The sequence below is a fragment of the Ambystoma mexicanum genome, chromosome 9, assembly GCF_040938575.1.
Source record: "Ambystoma mexicanum isolate Mex_15411 chromosome 9, UKY_AmexF1_1, whole genome shotgun sequence".
Lineage (NCBI taxonomy): Eukaryota > Metazoa > Chordata > Amphibia > Caudata > Ambystomatidae > Ambystoma > Ambystoma mexicanum.
Genome location: NC_090931.1, coordinates 890,462,643 through 890,479,659, shown reverse-complemented (window position 1 = coordinate 890,479,659; position 17,017 = coordinate 890,462,643). Strand labels below are relative to the sequence as shown.

Here is a 17,017-nt window from a genome sequence, read left to right as displayed (position 1 = left end):
GTGCTTAATATGGCCAATGGCGTTATCTGTCCACTTATTCCATTGTATTTGTTTTAACTGCGACCCCTCACACTGATATGTTAGGAGTCTAGCGATGGTGGAGCAGTTTGGTATGAAAAGTTTATAGTAAACAGCTTAACCCAGTAAGGTAAATAATTCTTTTTTGGTATTGGGAGGGTTCTGGTTGCTTTTCACTTTGTTGGCTTGAAGTGGAACCATCCTGTTTTCTATCTGAAAGCCCAGATATTTTACCGAAATAAAAGACAGAGGATGCGCGACCACCTCTTGGTAATGCAGTGAATTTGGACAGGTCCATCAGGGTAACAAAAGCAGTCTTCTCATGGTCTTACGGGGCTAACCGAAATTGCCAATAGCCTTTCATGGGGTAAAGTTTACAGATGTATACTGCAGGCATAATTGGTTTGATAGTTAAATCTACCCTTGGCATGATGTAAGCAATTGAATTTTGAATTCTTGTTTACTTTGCTTCCATTGGGCTTGGTCACTTGGACAAGAGGTGACGAGCAGTGGCTCTTGTGAAACCTCAATGACACTAACCTGTAGAATCTGCCCGACTTACTCCTTTTATGCCTTCCACTGGGCCTCTGGCCTGTGATAAGTTTGAAGCTTGGTAGATTTTCGAAGGGGTATGTCAATCCGATGGACTGAGCAGTCTCCTGGCCGGTCACAAAAACATATGAAAGGTTTTGTATACAAGCGTGGAGATATTCCTCCTGATTTGCTGGGAGGTGTTTAGAAATCATTTCAGTCAGGGTTGTGGGCTCCGATGTGTTGACATCATGGAATAGTGGAGTCAAAAAGGACTTTTCCTAGCTAACCTGCAACTCCTGTTGGGCAAACTCCGATGGTCCTCAGTCCCTCCTCGGCTGCCTGGATGAATTCCCTGGATTTGCCATTGTACAAGTTCCCTTCTCGGCCCACTTTCAGGATATTCATGATACCTTGAGGCTCCCTGGTGTAGACCGACTCAAAAGGTAAGGAACCGGCTGATACCTACAGTGTGTCCCCTGGCAGCTAATAGAGACCAGGGAAGCAGTTCTTTGCAGTACCTTGCATCTTCAGACACCAGCTTTCAAAGAACGTTTTTAAGGTCTAGGGACGTTAAGCATAGGAGGTCTCTTCATCCCACAGCCTTTTCAATTCTGTCATGACTTGGGACATGAAAGGAAGTTCCTGTTCAGTAAGGATCTCTTTTGGAAACCATGCCGGGGAGAAACAAGGTAACACATGTTTAATCATGTACTGAGTAGTATTGTCTCTCATGGGAAAGGCCTCATGATACCAAGTGACGTATATTCTAGTTCCCTTTCACTAGAAGTTCCCTGATTTAGAGAGGGTTAGTACCACCATCAAAACCATGCCTTTTCCTTTCACCTCACCTTGTTCTACTCTTCAGGTTCCCTCTTTCACCCCACCTTCCTTCCTTGGAATGAATAGCTTCTCCCTGAGTGGCTGGAAAGGTCAGGTGTGCAGTCAGAATGCTTAGTGGCAGGGATGCTTTGTATCCATGTATCAGGTATAGAAGCCTTTAAAAAGGTCAGCTGCCATTTTGGATTTCTTTCCTGCATGGTGCCAACAGATGCCCGGATGGTGCTGCTATCTTGCCTCTTGTCTTCTGTCTGCATGATCTCTCCTTCTTGGAGTAAACTCTGCCTGTCCACTGCACAATGCAGGTTAATTTGCATGTTGCAAAGTCTTATTATTGGGCTAGGGGTCGGGAAAAGTGTATTTCTGCACTCTGCGTGATGTGGTCGTTTCTCCCACTGGTTTTAATTAAGGTGTTGGCTGCTGTAGACTATTCTACTGGGTTGTACCTGCAGAGAAAATAGGATTTCCCTTCCTACAGATATCACTATAAAGTGGGAAGGAGTGGAGTCATCTCTGTTTGCCTGGTTCTTGCACTGTGTAGTTGTACAGCTCTCTCATAACCGTCCGCTTCATGTTTTGGAAAGTATTTCTGTGGGCTAATTGGGGTTTCCCCATAGACTTCCTTCTTCCAATCTGAGTTTTCTGGACCTACTATGGGTTTTCCCTCAGAAGGGGATTCAGTGAGAAGTGGTTTGTGCGTCTCTTCCAAAATGTCTGGCAAATGTATCCTTTTGATAGGATTATAAGGGTCCTTACTGGCCATGAGGTCTTGGTGATAACACTCTTAGGTGACAGTACCAGGGAGATCACAATGTGCACTTAGATTTTTGCAGGCCCGGATGCAGCCAGAACCAGCCCATTAACATACAGATAGAGGTTTATTTTTGGCAAAACGCTCATATTGTTCCCAGTTAGCCCCACAAACACATTCCATGCCAATTGAAGGGTCAGCGGCAAAGGGGGGAGCATTATGGGCAGAGCTTGGGGATCTATAAATATAGTTGTGGACACATGATGCAAATTCTCCCATCACCTACTTGAAAATTAAAGCCAGTTTAAGCGTTTCCTGTACAGGCCAACCCGATATACCAGTTTTTCCCCCATTTACAAGGAAAATACAGCAAAGGTTAAAGCTGAGCATGAAGTGGCTACCCACCAACAACAAGTCAGAGAAAGCAGACCTTTGAGTGACATGTGGTGGGAGGTCCTCTGATGCATCGCCATTCATAGCTGCCAATGGTTTTTCTTCTTCTTCTGCAAAGACAATAAAAACAGATTTTTTTTATTGCACTGTAATGCAGTGTTCAGTCACAAGAAGGTACTTAGTGATTTTGCAATATCGTATTTTGAGCTACATGCAGTGCTGAGCATAGTTTTGCCATTTTGTGGCAGAATCTGGAATATCTTTCCATTTTAATACAGTTTCATAAAAAGTGACCAACAACTGAAAGTTATCAACAATGCTTTACTGAAAGCACCATTATACACATGAAATTAAATCCTGTAAAAAGTAGAATTTAAAATCAGTGATTTTAATATTTTAATTCTTTATTTTTTTATTATTTTTTTTATTTATTTGTTATAGTTGAAATTAATCAACCTTTCAAATTTAAATATAAATACATACATATTTGAACATTTAAATCATTATTTACAATTACAAAGTCAAAATCTTACAAAAATTCATAAAAATCAACATTTAGGTATTAATCAATGAGTTCCAAAAGCTAAATGAATGTGTCACAAAACAAATCACTTCGAATCAAGATTTAAATTTACAAGAAAATGTACTGTTGCAATCTGTAAAGGTAGATAACCAGATCCCAAAATTAGGGACCAGGACAGATCTTTTGATCTTTGCTAGAACATATAAAATTAACAAAAAAGATGCATTTCAAAACTGCATCAATTGCAACTGAAAACATTTGCTATTAACATTTGTGAGGAATCTGAGGGTGCCCTCACTTCTTGCCCCAATATATCCTCCTCCTAGGTGGCCAGGGAAGGGCTGTTGCTTTCAGATCCCGAGTCTGGGGGTGGATATGCGAGGAAGGATCACCTGGGCAGAGGAGATTTAGGGAGTGAGGGATGAGGCACCCCTGGGTGAGACACGGTATCCCCCATTTCCCTTTTATAAGGAGTTAAATGTTCTGTGGGCTTTTATAGGGTATTACCAATCTCTTCCCTAGATTTCAGAAAACCATCTCCCAAAACACACCAATCTGGCAATGAGGAAGAGACAACACAGAGTTATACATCCTTCTTTTATTAAATCAGACGTACACAATCACCACTCTGGCACTGGGACGAAGAAGAGGGATGCGAGCATCCAGACCGTTATGCAGTAGAGGAAAATTGCCTGCAGGTGGGGCTTAGAGGGTGATTTAAATAGCCAGCACTGACGACACAAATGAGATCTCTTGTGGAACGGTTGCAGGAGAAGCCGTAGGTGAAGGCAGGGAGACGTGTAGCCGCAGTGCCAAGGAGCTGCAGAGTTATTGCAGCAGAAGCGGATTATGGCAGGAGCATTTGCAAGGTCTCTGGAGGCAGGGCTGGAATGCCTACCTCGTGGAGTCAGGCAGACTCCCTCTCCATTAACTTGTGGCGGCAGAAACCCTGGAGAAGAGGCATGCTGAGCCATGTGTATTTTGAACTGAACTTTTGTGATATTGGTGAAAGACTCCAAATCCTGAAAATCTGGGCAGAATCCCAAGGAATTATGTTGGTTTTGAACATTGAGAGACTTGGAAGCTTGGGGAAGGGAACCCTCCTTTTGATAAAGTGAACTATCTTGAATGCTGGGGAAGGGAGAACCCCTTGCCAACCAAGAGCTGGAAGATGCTCTGAACTTGTATTTGAACACTTTTCATTTTGACGCCGACATCACTACACTTTATGTACAAGTAGATGTAAGGGTAAGTACAGGTTTTGGACATAGACAGACATTTACTTTGGACTTCCTGATACAGGCTAACATTAGTTTGAGTTAGGCAGGCAAATCCCACCTTAGATAGGTCAAGTTAGGCCTTTTTACCAACCCTCCTTTTGATTTGAATACAGGTTTGTAGCCCAAGCTGTACTTAGTTGTCTGTATCTGCTTTCTGATGCCTTCACACAATACACTGTGTTAGGTTCCGATTTTGAAGTAAACACCACTGGACTTGAATCCTTGGCAGATATAAGCTGAAAGTTTGAGATGGGGTCCTCGGGGCAATAACATGTGCTAAGCGGGCTATATTGTGGCAGCTGAAATCAAAGACAAGGCCCGTGTGGGGGGAGATATATGTGCATATATTTCTCTCTATTTCTCTCTCCCCCCTAGAGAAGAGATTGGCCCTAGGGGAAAATCAGCTTGTGAGATATTAGAGAAGAAGTCTGATGTCTGAGAACTGCACGCGAACGATATCGGCAGTGGAGCCATCTGCAAACATTTTTTAAAATCTGTGATTTCTCCTATTTCTCTTCACCAAGTCCCTAGGTTTGCCCAAGCCTCTAGTCTTTAGTCTGTCTTCCCCATATGCAGTTTCAGTAAGGACCCCCATGTTTGTCTTGTCTTTGTGGACCAGACTGTTGAGCTCCTAGTCAAGGGAAATATGAATTGGGATTAACACTTGTTAACTTTATCTAAATGTGCTATGAAATTTGGTGTTTGATAGACTACGGCAACACTGGACAATATTTGAAGATTGGAGACCATCCTATGTTTACTAATCTGTTTAGAAATACTATGTAAAAAATAAAAAGAGTTCTTTTATCATTACAGTAGATTGGTATCAACCAACAGATATTTAATTAAAATCCCTAATCAGCCCACAGTGCACTGAAAAGATCGAAGGAAGCTCTTTCTAGTTCTCCCTTTATGTAAATTCCAAAGACTGATCATCGTCACTGGCAGTTTACAAATCAATTCTAATTGTATACGCTGGTAGATTATTGAAACTCAAGCGAAGCTTGCATATAGCCATTATTTAAGCACAATTAGTGGAAGCTCCAAGTCTGTTAGCTCAATATCCCTTTTTCCCCCGTTTCACCCACTTTTTATAGACCAGGCCTCAGTTGGCTTTTTTCCCCACGGATAACCTTGTTCTAAGTAGCACCATTGCCAGATTTAGAACTTATTATAGTTTCTTTATAAAGATCGCAAACCAGCAAATCAAGGGCTTCCAAATTCCATTTCAGGAGGCTATAGCAACATGGCACCAAGGACACCAAACCTTACTAATTGTTCTCGGCCTGCAAAAAGATTTACCTCACTGTGCACTTGTGAGTTCCTTCCCTAAATATTGTTTCCATCCCTCTCTACTTTTTAGAATCAGATAAGGCTTGAAATGTATCATTTTGCATTCAGGCTGGACACTGTTCAGCCCAACTGTGCCAGATCGACAACAGTTCCGAGCATTCTGTGCACTTGCCGGCATCAGTCAATTCTGCTCAACATTCTCTCGTAGCAGCACAATGTATAAAATGACCTTGAGGTATGCTCTAATTGACTGCTTGTCGTTTCTAACTTGTCATTATTGAACGGGTATGCCATTTTAGAATGCACATTTTAGTTTGCCACACCATGTCTAGCATGGATGCTATTTTATCAAATGAATGATTCCCACAAAGGAATTATAGGTCCACATGGAATACCTAATATTATCTTCTTGCACAACTAGGCCCTAACCTGCCAGTGTGCTCGGTTCCCACCACTGCTCATCAAATCTCCACATGCATCGCCCCACAACAACTCTGCCATGTCAAATGGTTAAATAGTTTCGTGAAGTATCTGCTCTTTTGAAGCAATTAGCGGCAAACTGCATCTTTGCCAAAAAATCGTAAATTTTGAAAGCTGACATATGTTCTCTCCTGGTCAAGCAGTTTTAAAAAAGCAAGAAACATTCAATGTATGTACTTAGCCCAGACTACCCAACTGACCAACCTAGCCAATTCAATTCAATGAAGAAAGGGGATGGCAAACACACACAAGCAGACAGGCATTTATTTATTTATTTAAATTTTTGGAACACGCCAACATGCCCGTGGGCCTCAGGGCGCACATAGAACAAGAACAAGACGAGGACAAACAAGAAAAGAGGAAGAAGGAGAAATGGGTCAGGAAATTATTCCAAGTTGAATAAGTGAGTCTTGACGGCACGTTTGAACGTGGTATAGTTCTGGATCTGCCGTATACCTGCTGGAAGTGTGTTCCACAAAAGGGGACCCTGAGCATCCAGTGTAGTGCCTCCAAATTTGGCTGTCCTGAATTTGGGATAATTGAGAGTGACTGCCAAAGAAGAGCGAAGGTTCCTCGCGTTGGGTTTGATGCCTATACGGGATGACAGATAGGTTGGGCTGCTAAGACTGAGGCATTTATGGGTCGTAGTAAGCATCTTATGCGTTATGCAGTGTTTAAAGGGTAGCCAGTGGAGTCTTTTCCTAAAAGTAGAGACGTGTGTGCGACGTGACTGATTGAAGATGTTAGGCACGGCATTGTTCTGTGCCACTTGTAAGGAATGAATATTGAAGGCCGTGATGCCCACCAGGAGGCTGTTACAATAGTCCAATCTTTAATTTATCAATGCAGTGGACAATAGAGCACAGTTCTCTTCTGATATGAATGGTCGAATATATCTGATTCTCTTGTTTATAACACCACAGCTAGATTTTATGCTAGAAATATGGGATTTCATGGAGAGTTCCTCATCAAGAACTACTCCCAAGGTCTTGACTTTCTTTTGAATTGTGATGGTGTTGTTGGCAATATGAAAAGAGGCGTAGTTGGGTACCAGTTTTGCCCGGGTGTTTTTAGATGCCACAATAAGGAGTTCAGTCTTTTTATCATTAAGGGCCAGGGAATTACAAGCCATCCAATCTTGTATGGCTTTATATATTCGGTTAATGGTTACCGAATCATTACTGTATAAGCCACTCAACTGAATAACAACCTGAGTGTCATCAGTGTAATTTGTATATTGCACTCCCAGTTTGTTCAAAAGATCGAGAAGGGGCCGGATGCAAAGGTTGAAGAGCAGCGGCGACAGACAGGAGCCCTGAGGGACACCGCATGTCTGAGAGATAGGGGAAGATTGTTTATCACCCACGCAAACCCTTACCATTCTGGGACCCAAAAAGGAAGCAATCCATTTGGATGCGATTGCAGAGCAATTGGCGACCTCTCCGAGCCTTGACACTAGTAAGCTGTCATCAACTAGGTCAAAGGCCGCGGAGAGGTCCAATAGCTTGAGCTGAGCAGATTGGTTTTTGTCAGTTATGCTAGCAAGTGTAGTTTTGCGATCAAGCATAGCTGTCTCAGTTCCATGACGAGCCCTATATCCCGACTGACGGGTGCCCCAGATATCGTATTTTTCAACATGGGCCTGTAGCTGTAAGTAGGCCAGTTTATCAAGTATCTTGAGAACATAGATCACGTTAGTTATGGGTCTGTAATTGTCATTGTTGGCTGGGTCAAGGCCTTCTTTTTTCAGTAGAGGAGTGATCCATGCCGACTTAAGCAGGTCCGGCACCAGACCCTCATCAAAGGAGAGGTTAACCAGTTTGGTAATCCATGGGACCAGGGTCTCTAAAGACTCCTTAAGAATACTGGTGGGGCAGTCATCTGCTGGACAAGATGTGGCTGTGAGATCCTGAATGATTTTGAATACTTCCTCTTCAGTATAGTGCGTGAAAAGAAATGGAGGGTTAGTATTTTCACAGGTGTTGGGTGAAGTGGTATCAGTAGTGGATTGTGTAATGGTTACGTTACCAAGCGCTTTACTGATTTTTTCTTTATGAGAATCAATCTTAAGTAGAAAGGCATCATGAATGTCCTGACACCACTTATCATCCTTGATAATATTGTTTGTGGGAGGAGGCGGATTTTGAAATTCCGCTAAGATTTTAAATAGCTCCCCAGTGTTAGATTTAGCATTCACTATTCTGTCATAGTGTGTGGCCTTTGCTTCAGTAATGAGCTTTTTGTAGTTGAGAATGGATTTTTTGTATTTGGTTAGGGTGTTATCGTTGGGGTCTTTTCTCCAAGCTCTTTCAAGAGCTCTTTTTTCTTGTCTAGCTGTAAGAATTTCATTATTGAACCACGTGTTCTTTGTGGTTTCAGTCTTTATTGCCTTCATCTTCAGAGGGGCAAGGTCGTTAACTGCTTCTTTGATGTTGGTTGACAGATGGTTAATCAATTTTGTGGGATCATCAAAGTTGTCTAGGGATTGAAGCTTGGTTGACAGTCGTTCAGTGAGTTTTGGTGCTGTTAGATTCTTTAGATTACAAGACATTTTTTGAATATGTGGGTTCATATTAAGTTTGGGAGGAGGAGACGGTAGTGAGATCTTAGCTTGGATGAGAACATGGTCCGACCAGATGCACGGTGTAACCAAGATGTCAGAAATGTTGGTATTTTGGGACAACAGCCAGTCTAAGGTATGTCCCTTGCTTTGCGTGGGAGACTCCATTCACTGGGTAAGGCCAAAGGAGGTGATGGTATCCATAAGGTTGGTACCTGCTTTGTCCTGCTGGTCATTGGGGCAACAGTTAAAATCACCCATGACAATAACAGGGCTCCTTTATAAAAGGAGCTGTGAAAGCATGTCATTTGTCACACTCTCCCCATCCATGATCAGGGGTGAGAGAGCCACAACTCTAGTGAACAGAATATAATCTTCAGGGAGTGGGAGAGAGATTCCACTCAAAGAAATTATGGCAGCTCATACATATCTCAATCAACAAGCCAAGCTAGAATAACAGATAGTATTACCTTCCCCATTGGATGATCAGCGTTCTCCTGCATATCAGAGAAACTCTGAAACTCGCTCCCAAAGGAAATACGAATGACAAGATCACCTCAACTTCAGGAAACTATTAAAAACTTGGCTCTTTAAAACCCTAAATAAGAACACCCCTTAAAGACAAACTCCACCCACTACAAACAAGAGAAATTGACGAGAACAAAACTGCTGTGAAGTCAGGCCTTGCCGCAGACAAACTCCCTGAGTGGGCAATGTATTGAGTGTCTAGCTGTGTCTGAGGGTGACCAGTGCTTTGTATTGGGGTGTATTAGAGGGTGAACAATGTTGAACCTGGATATAGCACAGGATGATCAATGTGATTTGATAGGATATGACATTTATAACACGCTTATACACAAGTATTTCAAGGTACAATGAGGCAAGGGAGGGGAGATGTAGGGAGGACAAAACAATGATCTTACTGGGCCTAGTTATATTGAGATTGCGCAAGTGCAGGGGGAGGGGAAAGTGCTGCGGGTGGAGGATTGGTAAGTGCAGGGCATGGGATCAACAAGTAGTGCAGCCAACAGGTGGCAAGTGCAAGTGATAAAAGTGCAGACACCAAGTGTCTAATAAGTGCAGGAAAGGGGACTGTAGCGTTACAGATACAGACCACAAGTGCAAAAGATGCCAGGAGGCAGTGCAGGTGTGCAACTGGACAGGCAGGGACCTGGGCCTGAATTCAGAGGGTGGCCAGGTGACCAGTGCAGTATCAGACAGGAGATCAGCAGGGGAGAGTAAGAGAGAAGGCAAAAGCAAAGAGGAAGGTCTTGGGGTGCTTTCGGAACTGTAGATGGTTCTGCTCAAGTTTCAGAGAGGCCGGGAGGCTGTTCCATTGGGGGGAGCCAGCCAAAGAAAGAGATCTGCCCCCAACTCGTTGCTTGGAGAAGCGATTGACCTCAAGGAGTTGGAGGTGGTGGAGTGAACAGCTCAAGTAGAAAGATATTTCCGAAGAGAGAGTTGGAGGTATTTCCGATCCCAGGCCCCAGAAGCCTTGTGGACAATGCAGATCCTTGCTGCCACTGGGAGCAGATGGGAGAAATTTCAGGGCTGGAGAGATACGATCCCTGGGCTTGAGGCCAAGGTAAGTCTCGCAGTCCTGTTCTAGATGAGTTGTAGAGGAGGGAGAGAAGAGGCAGGCAGATTTAGGAAGAGGCTGTTGTAGTAGTCCAGCCTAGAGAGAGCCAGAGCTCTGGAGACAGTGAGCTTCTGGGGGAAGGTGAGGAAAGGAAGAATACCTCTCAGGAGGTGTAGCTAGTAGTTTGACTTCTTAGAGACGTCAGAGATGTGAGGAGAGAAGGAGAGTGAGGAGTCGAAGATGACCAGAGGTTCTTAGCCTCACAGGTGGGAGCAGGAAGAGAGCCCAGCGTGCGCGGCCAGAGAGACAGGAAAGGAAGGTGCGCCAATGAGGTTGATCTCCATCTTACTGGCATTAAGGCAGAGATCATTGGTGGCACACCACTCCTGGATTGCAGATAGACAATGCGGTATGAGAGAAGGAGAAGAGGCGGCTGAGGGGAGCCTGAAAGCAAGCCGAGTGTCATAGCACTGAAAGTTGGAGCAGAGAGCAGCGATGCAGTGGGCAAGAGGTGCCAGGCATTGGTTGAAAAGCCAGGGAGAAAGGTTAGACCTCAGGGGAACACCACAGGTAGAGAGTTAAATGGAGGAGAAGGAGGATGGGAGGGTTGGTCAGGGAAGAAAGTGGTCAGCTAGGCCAGGGCGTGATCAGTGATATCCAGGTTATCACAGAGCCAGTTGATCAAGATGGCCTGGTTGACCGTGTCAAAAGCAGAACAGAGATCCAGTAAGAGGAGGACAGAGGGCTGGTTGGCATCAAGGTTAGAGAGCAGGTCTTCACGGATGTTCAGGAGAGCTGTTTCCGTGCTTCTGGCTTCTCTGGAACCAGACTGATGGTCATGGAGACAACCAACGGATTCAGTGTGAAGATTAAGCTGGGAGAGGGCCAGCTTATCCACAAGTTTGCCCAGGAAAGGAGTAATGGAGATTGGGCGATAGTTAGCCGGACAGGAGGGGTTGGCTGAGGGTTTCTTAAGAAGAGGGTGCCCAAGAGAAAAGCTTCAGGGGGGAAGGGAAGGTGCCAGTGGTGAAAGAGTGGTTGCAAATGTCAGCCAAGCTGGAACGAGGGTGTCAATGTGGTCCTTGATGGTTATGGATGAACAGGGAAGAACCTGTTTTGATGAGACTTTCATAGATCCAGATGAGGAAGCGAGGAATATATTATATATATATATATATATATATATATATATATATATATATATATGTTATTTATAACACGCTTAATACTCAGAGGTTTGGGATGAAGAGGATGATGAGGCACACATGTATATTCGCTGTTTAGAAGTGAAGCATGCTAATCTTCACAATCCTGTCTAGATGTGGCACAATGCTAATCTTTACAGTTCTATCTAGATATGATGCAAGCTGACTTCACAAATCTGTGTGACGCAAAATAGTATTAGTTGTCTAGATATGATGCAATGCTAATCCTCACATTCTGTCTTGATGTGACACAGGCTAATCTTCATAATTCTGTCTAGATATGACGCAAGCTAGTGTTACAGTTCTGTCTAGATATGACGCAATGCTAATCTTCACAATTCTGTCTAGATGTGAGGCAAGCTAATTTTCACAATTCTGTCTAGATATGACGCAATCCAATCTTTACAATCCTGTCTAGGTGTGGTGCAAGCTGACATTTACAGTAATTTATTAAGAAAGTGAAAGTTAAAAGAATCTTATTTTGGCTAATGAACAAGACGACACAGCTAAGCCCAGGGCACCTGGTTGCGGGACCTTTAATGGGTGGATCATGCAGTCTGACAACTGCGTCATGCCCAAGGGAGACCCCACTGAATGGTGTTTGAAAAAAAAAAAACTTTGTGTAATCAAAGGAGTTTGAACTTGGGCGGGGAACCCTGAGCAACCCATTGAAGAATGTGAACCAGAGGGCTTTAAGTTTGGGAAAGGGAACCGGATAAGCCCAAGGAACTTTGTGAAGTAAGGTACTGTGAACATGTGATAGGTGAATCCCGAGAAGCCTGTTGAACTTTGTGAACCTGAGTGTATTGATTTTTTTTAATTTTTTTTTATTTAATTTTATCGGTTTATCACAAACCTTTAAAATATTTGCACACAAAACAACACATCGAAGAATCACAGTCTTTTAGAAATACCCCTCCCATTTGCTCTTCCGTGCGGTCTAATCACTATCCTCATTACTCATCAACCAACGGTAAATTCAAACGATTTTCAATTATCATTAGAAAACGAGTCAATGGTAGTATCAATTTCATGTCCGATCCTTGAAACATATTGGCCCACCAATCGTCGGCACAAAGGGAGGGGTAATTTAGGCCCCAAGGGCCCAGATGGATTGTCCTTTCTGATCGAAGTATCGTGCAAAATAGCACCAAATGCTTAAGGGTTTCCTTGTCTTTAGTGATTAGTCTACACAATGGATTTGTGATTTTATTACATCTCCATGAGGCCAACCGTTCTTTGGTTGTAAATATGTTTAGACGCAGCATCATGAACACTCTTCGTGCCTGAGGATCTGGAAACAACTCAATGTAACGTTGTGGAGAATTAAATGCCCGAGTTTCGAGCGCCGCCTCACTCATCATTTTTGCTGCAGCTCGTTGTGTACAAGTTTGATCCCAATCCGCACACCAGATTTTTAGTTTGCCGGCGTTCGGGTCATTATGAAGCATGTCCAAACTGATTCCATATTCACTCAGAATCTCTTCGCATCTCTTAGACCACAGTGACACCATGCTGTTGTTTGTTGGTGTTAGATCGTGAAAGATGTCGAATTGCGGTATTTGCTCGCAATAGTGAGTTTTGCAAAACAAGCTCACCAGGGTCCAGCATACCCTAGCATGGAGCGATATGAGCGACAGTTCATATCTCACACATGCTGTCAAAATTCCCCTTGGGAGAGCCAATACCTTAGACCAGAAACAATTCTCCAGCGATGTCCATGTTTCATGGGTACAACCCTTAAGCGTACTCAGCACCATATGATAAGACTGGGATTACTTTTTGGTGGTAAAAAGCTAGCACTGGTTTTATTGAGAATTTCCCAAATTTATTTTGCATGATGACAGCTTGACTTGCCAATTGCTTGCATTTCCTTTTGGTTTCAGTAATCCATGGCCCATCGTTGACTGATGAATTTATTAACACGCCGAGATAGTTTACGCTCTGGGCTATCTGAATGGAATCCTGACCTAGGAACCATCTCAGTTGTTTTGATTTTTTCCCTCCTTGGCTGTTCAGGTTCTTTAACACCAGGATTTCACATTATTTTGTGTTTATCACCAAATGGTTAGTTGCAACATATTGGTCAACCGCATTCAGTTTCCTCTGGAGGCCGACAGGTGTTAGGTCCATCAGGACCAAGTCATTGGCATATAACAGCCAGCTTAGATGTGACTTAACAACTTTTGGTGGAATCTGTCGATCGATAAACCTATGTCTGATATAAATAAGCTGAATATAGCGGCAGCTAGGGGGCAGCCTTGTTTTACCCCTTTATAGGTTTTGATTGGTGCTGTTAGATTTCCAGAACGATCCAAATGGATTTTTATTGAAGTTTTAGAGTGGAGATCCCGGATTGCTGCTACTAAATCAACCGGACATACCCAACTTTGTAGTTTTAACCACAAAAGTGGCCTGTCGATGGTATCAAATGCACATGAAAAGTCAATGAAGGCCAAATAGACCTTCGTGTTCGACTTTATCGCTTCCATTTTCATCAGGTTCAAGAGTAGCAGATTTAGTGAGCAGCCTACTTGTTTTACAAATCCAGATTGCCTTTTGTCTACATGATTAGACTGGACTGCCCATGCCACCAGTTTTTGCTGCAACATTGTGGCATACATTTTCCCCAGAACGTCCAATAGTGCAACTGAGCGATCATTTTTTGGGCATGTTCTGTCTCCTTTCTTAAATATAGGGACAATGACAGCAGATTTCCAGGATTTTTGGGGTCCTACGGCACTTACTTATTCTGTCAAATAGGGCTTCGCATATAGATGCCCATAGCTCAGGACACTGTTTAATAGTAAAGTTGGTAAGGCCATCGGGGCCTGGTGCTCGGGAGTTTTTTGCGTTCTTGATTATTGACACAATGTCTTCTCTCAGAAAAGTCAGGGCCCACGGTTTCGAAGATGTTTCCAATGGGACACATCCTTGAGCCTTTGTTCTGTAAAGGGCTTCAAAATGGGCTATCCAAGAGGATTCCGAGACCATGCAAGACTGCAATGCAATTTGAGGAGCTTGAAAGTTGTTAATGAGACTCCAAAAGTCCCTCAAGCTTTTATTCTTCAATGTAGCTAGCATCTGCTCTGCATCGTTTTGCACGAAGGCATGTTTATGCATCTTCAACCAGTTCTTATATTTTTGTTTCACCGCCTTTTTTTCCAGTTTTCGAGCGGCAGCATCTAGGGACTGAGCTCTCCTAAGTGCAGCACGCATCCTTCGTTTTTGAATAAGGATCTCGAGATCGAAGTGATGAGCCCAAACCATGTTAGGGTTTTTAGGCCTACCTTTATTGTTTTGAATTGTGTCAGTAATTGATCGTATTCAAGAACTGTACTCAATTGACAATACTGGATCATCACAGAGTTAACTTCACTCTCCTCCAATCTTAAACAAATTCTGTTTGATTCAACCTGGAGTTTGTGTGCCCACTTTGGCCTTTGAGCAGATTCAGATGTCACAAATTTCATGAGTAACATATCATGATCACTGTTTGCTTTTTCACAGATCTTTAGCGAATGTATCCTAGGGTGCAGAGCTTCAGACACGAACATGTAGTCTATAATAGATGATTAATCCACACGGTGCCATGTGGGAACGGGTGGTATGTCACCACAAGTGTTTCCATTCAACATCTGGAAATTTCGTAGACCCATTTCGATTAACCATGCTTGTGCCAGTATGCCTAGGGCTGATTTTACTTGCTTAAGTAGGTTGATGTTTAGATCTCCACAAAGAATTATCTTCGACCAACCTGAGGATTCCACCCGAAGATCAATTAATCCCGTTATCTGGTCAATGAAATCCGTCTTTCCTGCTCGTAGATGGTTCCAATACAAGTTCAGTATTAAAATCCTGTCTCGAGTATGCTCATGTGCACCGACTCTTTCAATGAACGTCTCCTGAATATAAGGAGAGTGGTTGACAGAATGTATAATACGCCATCCCGATGCTCTTCTCACCATCGTCAGCAACCCTGACATAGGGCGCCCATGTTTTGATTTTATAGCTGGATTTATTGCAATCTCAAACTCCAAGGTTACTGGCAGCTCACTTAACCATGTTTCCTGTAAACACACGATATGGAGATTGTCTAGCCAGATTGCATTAAACAGATGTATAAACCCTCGTGTGTTCGAGGAAGCTAAACAGCACTCCATGGGGGGGGGTTCAAGCTCCTGGCATTATTGGTTATTTTTTATGTTTAAGGCCCCTGCTAACCAATGCCATTCATGATTTCCAGGGGCGGAGGTTGTAGTTTGAGGACCCTCTTTGATGTTATCCTCGGAAAGTCCTTTTCTTTTAATTGTGATTCTTATTTGCGCATTTTGAACATCAGATGCCACTGTTTGAGTTATCCTTAACGGAAACGGTGATTGCATACGTTTCTGATCCATAGCTTGTGACAAACTCGAATGCCCTTGTGAATCCTTCGTCGCCATGTCTCTTGTTGGAGCCGGTGCTATGGATAGGCTCGAGGACGCTTCCCTTTGAACTTCCGAGCCTCCATTGGAGGTTGGTCGAGACACCCCGGGCTCAATAAATTTGTAAACGTCGAAGCCCAGTGAAAACAACGCAACGTTTTCCTCCAATATAGATGTAACAAGTAGGTCCGAGGTTAGGTGGAGCACCACCTTGTCGTTCGTGCCTTCAACTGGAAACTCCACGATTTTGAGATCATTTGAAGTTATGGCACGTAGGCTTGGAACTAGATGAAGTAACTTAAGAACAGTTCCTCGATTCAAGATCAAGTTATCAATTGATTCCAAGCTCTCAATTTTTACCTTGTGAGTGATGCTCTTATTTGGGACTGACTTTAAAAGACTTTCCTTTGATGTTTGCGGACGTCTGTCAGCCACAAGCCCTTTCACCTTTCTTCGATTGTTTTTCGGAGACTCGACGTCAGTGCGTCTGGTCGAGGGCCCATGGGAATCATTTTCATTAGCTGATTTGTCGCTTCGTCCTGAGTTCGACCGCAACTTCCTCGGTCTATCAGCTTGAAAATTAGCTAGACACTGTTTTCTCTTCTCATCCATTGTGAGGAACACCGGACTGAGTAAAGGAGGAGGCAGTGAGTTGTTGCTATCTCGTGCTTCAATGATTTCACAAGATCTTTCATGTAACCCGCATTTTATAGCGGGATTTCTGCAGTCGTCATTGACGATGCATGATTGAATTGTCACAGGCTTGTCCAAGATTATTTTGGCTGTCGGCTGTACAGGATTATCCTTAAATTGAATAGGCGCTGCACTTGGTTGAGCTCCCATGTTGTGCGGCAAATCTTTGCCTATTGATGATGCATCTTCCAGATCCACGTATTCCGGCTTATCGTATGTTGACAAGTCCAGTAGCTCCACCGCGATATCCATGGTTTGTGTGGTACTCTTCGTTTGTATCTGTTTAACAGGTATTAAATTTACACTTTTACCTTGAGTTTGAGATTGATTTTCCAAGTAAGTAGCCACTGCCTGGACCATTTTGATGTTCCGCAAGAACTTCCGAGCTCCATTTAAAGTATTATTATTCCTTGCCTTTTGATTTTTAGATTTCTTACTGGTTAT

At 43.2% G+C, this 17,017-nt stretch overlaps 1 protein-coding gene across 4 annotated transcripts in view; it reads right to left on the bottom strand.

The window, feature by feature from the left end:
- TRAF3IP1 (TRAF3 interacting protein 1) overlaps positions 1–17,017 on the bottom strand; it is a 1,297,461-nt gene that overhangs the window by 350,760 nt on the left and 929,684 nt on the right. For all 4 annotated transcript variants that reach the window (XM_069616014.1, XM_069616012.1, XM_069616015.1 and 1 more), the window contains one exon: positions 2,571–2,643. In XM_069616014.1, the coding sequence (XP_069472115.1) occupies positions 2,571–2,643 (73 nt within the window). The remainder of the gene's footprint in view (positions 1–2,570; positions 2,644–17,017) is intronic.